This window comes from Glycine soja, chromosome 17 (genome assembly GCF_004193775.1).
Source record: "Glycine soja cultivar W05 chromosome 17, ASM419377v2, whole genome shotgun sequence".
Classification (NCBI taxonomy): domain Eukaryota; kingdom Viridiplantae; phylum Streptophyta; class Magnoliopsida; order Fabales; family Fabaceae; genus Glycine; species Glycine soja.
The window spans coordinates 38,921,600-38,929,373 of NC_041018.1; the positions used below are offsets into that span (position 1 = coordinate 38,921,600).

At 29.1% G+C, this 7,774-nt stretch overlaps 1 protein-coding gene across 1 annotated transcript; it reads right to left on the minus strand.

The window, feature by feature from the left end:
* Positions 1–793: 793 nt before the first annotated feature.
* On the minus strand, positions 794–3,396 carry LOC114392567 (homeobox-leucine zipper protein HAT9-like). The gene is made up of 3 exons (XM_028353751.1): positions 2,677–3,396; positions 2,254–2,333; positions 794–1,377 (listed from the first exon to the last, which is right to left on the minus strand). The coding sequence occupies exons 1-3, from the start codon at positions 3,190–3,192 to the stop codon at positions 1,044–1,046; spliced, it is 930 nt and encodes a 309-aa protein (XP_028209552.1). The 5' UTR covers positions 3,193–3,396; the 3' UTR covers positions 794–1,043.
* Between the last annotated feature and the right edge of the window lie 4,378 nt (positions 3,397–7,774).

Genomic DNA, 7,774 nt, shown 5'->3' on the forward strand with positions numbered 1-7,774 from the left:
TAATTAATTGCTTCAATAACTTTCCCATTGTTTTCACTTATTGATTCGTCCCAACGCATGCTAGGTTACAACTAAAGTAAAATTATTTCTTTAATTCGGTGATATAATTTATTTAACTTTGTCTCTAGTTTATACTAAATGTGTTTAGTTTAAATTATCTTAAGGAAATGATAATGTATTTTTTACTACCTTGTTAACCAAGCTTTTTTTTATTACTTTTTTTTACTAGCTTGTTTTAGAAAATACAAATTATTTGCTAAATTTAAACATTACATAATATATTTACGTTAATACAAATTGATGAAAAATTGTATCATTTTGAATTAAGTTCATTTTCATGTTTTTTGATGTTCAGGTTTCCTTTTCCAAGTTTATTTGATTGGTAAAACTAATTAGAATTTTCAGACAAAAGTACCACCTTTTCAAAATGCATATACATACCTACATGCTATTGGAATAATATGAGTGTGAGAGAATAAAAACTAAATATCTATTTATTATTTATTTTATTAAATAAATAAATAATTCTAAAAACAAGACTTTATATTAATGCATTTCTTATTTTTAAATATTGATATTAAAATTATGAAGAAAAAAACATTTATATTTTTTACCCTTTTACAAATATTAAAAAATAGGTTAAAATTATGATCAAACTTTTATAGTTATTATGCACAACATTAATTTAATTGGGTTCCATAGTTTCTGGTTGAAAGCAATTAAATTAATAGTCAATGCCATTCATTTCAAATATATAGTATATGCCAACCATAGAAAACGAAGATGATTGAACTATGTGATAACCCTGCATTGTTATTCATATGTAATGTACGCATAGACCATAAATATATTACATATAAAATAAATTACAACAAATTAGAAAAATCTCTATGAATTGATCTTTCCATTTATGAAGTATACATATATATAAGAAAGCATGTGGTGCATGGGGGATTGATCTCTAATAGTAATAATCACTAATCACCTATCTTTAATTACATATATATATTAGCTCGGAACTATATATATATGTATATATATATCTAGCATGCCGCGGATGATGAATGAGGGAATGGATAGTTGTTACTTTTGTAAAAGGAATGATGATGCGTCTTTGAGCCAATGAGCAACGTTGTCGTGTGTGAAGAGCCATTGTTGTTGTTGTCACCGTTGTTTTCGTTGCCACCGCAGATTCTCTCACAAGAAGGGCATATGGAAAGTGTGGCTGCTGGAATCTGCATATAAAGAGGCACTGGCGTTGCTTGCATTGACTTTAGTTCTTGCAGCTCCTTTTGCAGCTTCTTATTTTCTACTGTTAGAGTATCACAGCACTTCTTGAGTAGTTCACAATCTGACTCGGTTTGCTTTAGTTTTGTCCTGTACATGTAATGCAATTATGTTAGAAAAGAAAAAACAATCTGCCCTATTAATTACTTAAAATTAATTAATTCTAAATAAAAATATTTGGCTCAAAATACATTAATCAAAATATCAATTTCCAACCCAATTTTGTTTAAAAAATTGTCTTCTTTAAACCCTATTCTCACATGGTATAAAATCTATTGAATTCTACTAAGTTTCAATTATATCATAAACCATCTTATATTTAGATGAAAAAAAAGACAGAGTTTGAGGGCTTTAAATAAAAATATCAAACCAATTTTGTTATTTTAAAAAAAAAAACAAAGGTACTTAATCAACTAAAAAAAACTGAAAAACCAAAATCACATATAGTCTAGATGGAAGACTAAAAGTACATTTGAATAAAAAAAATCTTTATAATCTTCAAAACTTTAAAAATGTTTTTTTTTTTCATTTTGTATGAAATCACATATATCTACTATATAAGAAAGACATGCAATCATGTTGGAATATGATAGACTTTAAAAATGTTTAATATTTTGTTTTAAATAAAGTTCATGATAATGAACAACATAAAGGCATTAGTTAAATAATATTAAAGACATTTATTACATATTTTTTATTACTTACAAAGTAAGTATCAATTATTGATTGGTGAATTTAATAAATATTTTAATGACAATTTTCTATTTTTCTTTTTTAACCGTGCCCGTTCTTCTCTCTTTAAACAGTTAGAAGGACTAGTATATTTTTTTTATGCGAATAGAAGGACTTATATGAAGTTAAATAATTATTCAATAAATAACATGAAGCATATTCATGCATAGATTTATATGAACACTTATTTCTAAAACCAGAGGAACAAGGTAAAGTAGGGTACTTGGAAGCTACCTGGCTCTCCTATTCTGAAACCACACCTCTACTTGTCTTGCTCGCAGATTCAGTTTCATTGCCAATTCTTGCTTTTGCTTCTGAGAAAAATGACAAAGGGATTGAAAATCGAGTTGAGAAAACCTTACAATGAATTAATGATTGATCGAAGAATAATAAACTAAACCATGATCAATCATATATCATATATATATAATATTGATTAATGGAAAATATCAACACACATCCCCTTTTTGGAAGTGCATATACGTGGAAAGAAAAGATATATATAGAGAGAGAATAAAAGAAAAAGAAAATGACAAATATGATAAATGATGTGATGAAAAATATATATAAAAAAAATAAGAGGAAAAATGAGATAGACATAAAATGAAAGAGAAATAGATGTATGATAATAATTGTTCATATAATTAATTAAGGTACCGGATTGAGAGTAGAATGCTCTCTGAAATTTTCCTCCAAGACTGCTGCTTGTTCTTTTGTGAGTCTAAGTTTCTTTCTGGGGTTACCATCCTCATCAACATCACCAACAACCCTTGTTGGAACTTTCTCTACCACTACCTCAAATTCTTCTCCTCCCAAGACCTGATCTCTTTCCCTCTTGATGCTAGAAGAGTTGGAAAATGAAGACACCGCACTAGGAGAAGAAACTTGGGGACGAAAATATTCATAGGACTCAGTCTTTGAACTTGGTTGATTATTATTATTCACTTCATCATCATCATCACCATCATCATCATCTGGTGGTCCTAATGTAAGTGAAGGGTATGTGTTGTTACATTTTGATGATGGATTCTCCACTTTTTTGATCTTATGGCTTTCTCTCATGGGATCATTATTTGTACTCTTCATGCAATTCCCTGATTGATCATGGAAGCTAACAAGACCAAGACCAAGACCAAGTCCAAGCCCTGTGTTTGATGTATCATGAAAACTCATGATATGAATTCTGAGGGTGAAAAATGTTGAAGGGGTTTGCTAGCTGAAACTTGCAATATGTTGTGAATAGATATTATATATATAGATGAAAAAAATGATGGTGCGGGTTGGGAAATTATAGGAATAGAGAGACTTGTAAGAGGGGGTTATATATCGTGTGGGAATGAAGAGGATTTATTATATGATTGGGTTTGTGCCTTTGTGGGGTCTCATTTAATTTTGTTTGTTTATTAGGGGTATTAGGCAAGGAAATGAGAGATTTAATGCATGGAGGCAAATGATGATATAAATGTGTGGTTAATTAATTGTTCTGGAAAACTATGAAATTAATTTCCTTTTCTCCTTTTGGCTCATAAGTTGACCATGGGAAAGTTAATGACTCCTCCCCCTTCTTTTCAAGCAGGACATGTTCTGCAAAATAACAAGCAAATGTATCATGATGAAGTGGATATGGTATATGGTATACGTGGAATCACGTGGAAAGTGGATAGCACAATGTAGAGCATATATGATCGAGATCTAGAGAATATTTCAGCCCTTTTAACCTTTTCACTTTTCTACTTTTATTCCAGAATTTTTGGTTTAACTTTTTTTTTTGTTACTTTTTTAACAGTGATCAAAAGTAATTTATATGCATCTACTCAAATTTTATGGAAGTTGTCTGTTGTGTGGTTTTATATATTTAATAAAAAAAATATTTGATAAGAAATATTTAATGTTTTTTACATCATGCATGTTTCTATTGACACACAATATTGTCCTTTTGATTAAATATTTATCCACGATAATGAAAATACATTAGTTGACTTTAGAAAGCCTTTAGCGTTAAGATTTTGCAATCATTGAATTTTCTGGTAATTAGTTTACATACCTAATATATAGTCCTAAATAATACTAATGCAAACTTGCTGTAAAAAAAAAAAATACTAATACAAACTTATGATATTTCACCTGGGTTATGTCGTACTAAATTTGTAGCATATATATGTGTGCCTCTGATCATTATTAAGAGATATATACTATTATGAGAACTATTGATAACTCACTCTTAAGTAGCGTTAGTAAAAAATATTAAAATTTATGGAATATAGGTAAAAAATATTAAATAAGATGTGAAAGTGTCGATCCTCATTATTTCATGAGTATGAATAAATTTTAATTAATAAAAAAAATAATATATTTCAAAGTTATTAATAACGTTTTCTGTATTAGTTACCATAGGTTTGTAATTTCGTTATCATGAATTTAATTTTGTAAATGAACACCAAGTATTTTAAAAGGAAAAGAAAATAACAGTTATTATAAAAATATGAAATATTTGACGAGACAACGATTATAAAAACTCAATTAAAAAAGGTGACAAGACAATGTTCTTGAGGATTGGTAGTTGACCGAGACGTGTGATCCAATTGGCTGGCTACAGAAAGCTTCCATAAATTAATTTGACTAAACCTTTTTCAAGAAAAATATTGCGAAAAAGTGCCATTTTACTTAACGAATAAGATAAAGAATCTTGTAATCTTAAACCTTTCCACACGGTAGATAGGAGAATATATAAAAATTGCCACTGTTTGAAATGTGAAAGAAATTGAGCTGAATTCAATAGGGCGTAACATTAGAGTTTGAAGAAGAATTGAGTATTTTTATTTTAAGTGAAATTTCATATTTTGTGTAGTAAATTTTGAACAAAAAGAAGATTTATTTAAATGCAAGTTTATTTGAACTTGAAAACTGCATGTGGAGCTTGATTTGAATAGGAATTTTAATTCAATTTATTTTTAACTAGAGATAAAACTTAATTCATTTTTCTTTTTATAAACAGCGTGCAAAGCATCACAATAGTAACTTAGATTCCAACGAGATATATTGACAGTATCTAAGACACTATATTTATCAAAGTTTAGTCGATCTTGTTGCTCAAACCCTAGTGCTCAAGTTTGATTAAAATAATTTAATCATATCCTATTCGAGTTGGGTATATTGTCAGATTCCAGCTTGAATTACTTATCAAGCTACTTACTTATTTGATTGTCATATGTTTTTAGGGGATAAATTTTCAATGGACAGATTGAACAGTCTTACAGTGGTCCTCCTAGTAAGAGGCCACTATACACACCACCAAAGGGACACTATAGTTAATAACGTTCCCATGTGTGCACCTTTCCGCCATTGTCACTATGGGGATACTAACAGGATGTGAAATAAAAATAGAGTTGAGTTTTTAGGAGGTGAGACTTAAAGTAAAAATTGAGAGATATGTAAAATCTTTTAGTTAATATGTGTATCTTTTTTTTTTTTTATTTTAAATAGTTAATAACAAATGTTAATAATTCTAAATCTTAAGTTTTAATTGTTTTATCTTTGAGTCCATCCAGATTAAAATTATATTTATAGAATGAAAAACATAAAGGTGTATTTTGGGAATATATTAAAAAAAATGAAAATGGTCATGAATACTCAAGATACTATTATATATGTATCTTCTGATGATTAATTAATAGACATTTGTGATACTTGAGATTATATGATCAGCATTATATATACATGCATGCATTCTATCTATCGAATTAAACTCGATGAGATAAGGTGGCTTATAGTCATAATCGTATGATCTTAAAAAATGTGTTATTAAAACTTTATAATATCATACCATAATTTATATATAGCTACGGTATGCGTAATGACTTGATAAAAGGCGTGCGTGCATACTTGAATTCACGACCACAATCCATTATTGGCTTATTTTTCTTCTATTTCGATAATTGTTTGCATAACAATTCCTCAAATAGTTCAGATGATGGGATACCACTTCAAAAGAGGCAAAACGAGTTGATATGGTTTGAGTTGAGAGACAATCCCACACTCATCAAGGGAACAACAAGTCAGAATGAAAAATGTGGAGTACAAAAGCAATATCCACAAGGAGACATGTTCTCTCAAGCTTCCAGATCATATATTTATCGTTTATTTTCTCGCTCTCTCTCTCTATATATATATATATTTGCATCTCAGCGGTCAGAGCCGTTATAATGAATAGAGGGGCTTTCTTTTGTTTCCAAATGATATCAATGCAGTTTTTCTGTTTAATGAGAAACCCTAAACCATAAATGTATTCTCTTCCGAGGGCAAGTTGTTAATTTGTGAGATTGAAGTCAATTTTATTATGATTTGTTCCTTCTAACTATCTTCTAATTAAGAAATCAAAGAGATGCCATTATATATATATATATATATATATATGAACCAGTAGCTAGAGTAACAATACAGAGAAGAAAAAAACTAAAAAGGTCTACCTAACGATGTAAAAATGTTTTTGTTTTATAGGGCCGGTTCAAGTAGGGATGGGCCACAATCCTAAGATGAGGACGCACTGCATATATACCTATGAGGTAAATTCAATATGACGCTAGTTCTTTACCCACTTATTATTTTGGAATCTCTTGACATGGGTAGTGCCAATAAGGGAACTTGAATTCTCTATTTTCGGGTGTAAAGAATTTCATGAATTGCAAATCGAGTAATTATAGCAAGTCTTGGATGGTTACTCAATCCAGTAAATTTGCTTGGACCTGTCCATGTAAACCTAGAAAATACAGGTAACAATAATAACATGTATAATAATTCTTGGTAAAAACACATGAATGATAATTAAAAGTAAAAATAAAATCAAATCAAATCATCAAGCCATTAAATCGCTAATCATTGTTTTCTTGTTTCTCGTGTTCTCCGCCTCAAGTGAACACAATCAATATAAAAAAAATTAAGTAAAATAAATAAATTAAATTAAATCATACAAAAAGAAAAACATCTACCACTATAATATATGACAAATAGGTCCTAATTTATATTTTCTATCAATTTTTAGTACTACTTTATATCCAAACAACCAAAACAAATTCACGATCAGTGTTGCTTTACGAAAAATAGTTATGATCAATAAAGTATGAAGTAACAAAAACTAGTATAGGCCTTCCAAAAAAATAAACAAAAACTAGTATAGTATTTTCTTTTTTTTTTTAGACCAACAAAAAGTAGCAATATGGTACAAAACAAACCATTTAGGTGAAAAAATTTATACTTCGTTGGACATGATTGATGAGCAAATCACCGACGAATCAATTAATTCAATGTATCATGATTGAGAAATTGAAATTGATGTGATGGATAACATCAAACTACATAAAAAAAAATTCCCCCCTACTGGGGCAGGGTTAAAAGTTTTACTTCAATATGTTCCATAGACATTAGGACATAAGCAACAGTACGAGATCAAGTGAAATAGCATTTTCAATTGACAACTAGTTTCTTACACAATTAAATAGAACCTTGACTTTGTCACAGTAGACAATATTAAAGCATTGTTTAAACCAAAGGATGATTGGGAATAATTGGTATTAGACAACACAACAGTAGTCTCTTGCTCAAATACTAAATTAGACCAAGAAAGTAATCAAGGAGAGAAATAAAAGATAGACGGAAAGCTTAAAAATTAAAGAATGTCCCTATCCATGACAGATAGATGCTGGTTCTCCAATTAATTTTGATATTTATCCTGATTACCAGATGTCAATTAATCACGCCA

Coding starts and splice junctions, on each gene's coding strand:
- LOC114392567 (XM_028353751.1), bottom strand. CDS start 3,192: ATGAGTTTTCATGATACATCAAACACAGGGCTTGGACTTGGTCTTGGT. Junction 2,334..2,676: donor AGCATTCTACTCTCAATCCG/GTACCTTAATTA, acceptor CATTTTTCTCAG/AAGCAAAAGCAAGAATTGGC. Junction 1,378..2,253: donor TTTCAGAATAGGAGAGCCAG/GTAGCTTCCAAG, acceptor TTACATGTACAG/GACAAAACTAAAGCAAACCG.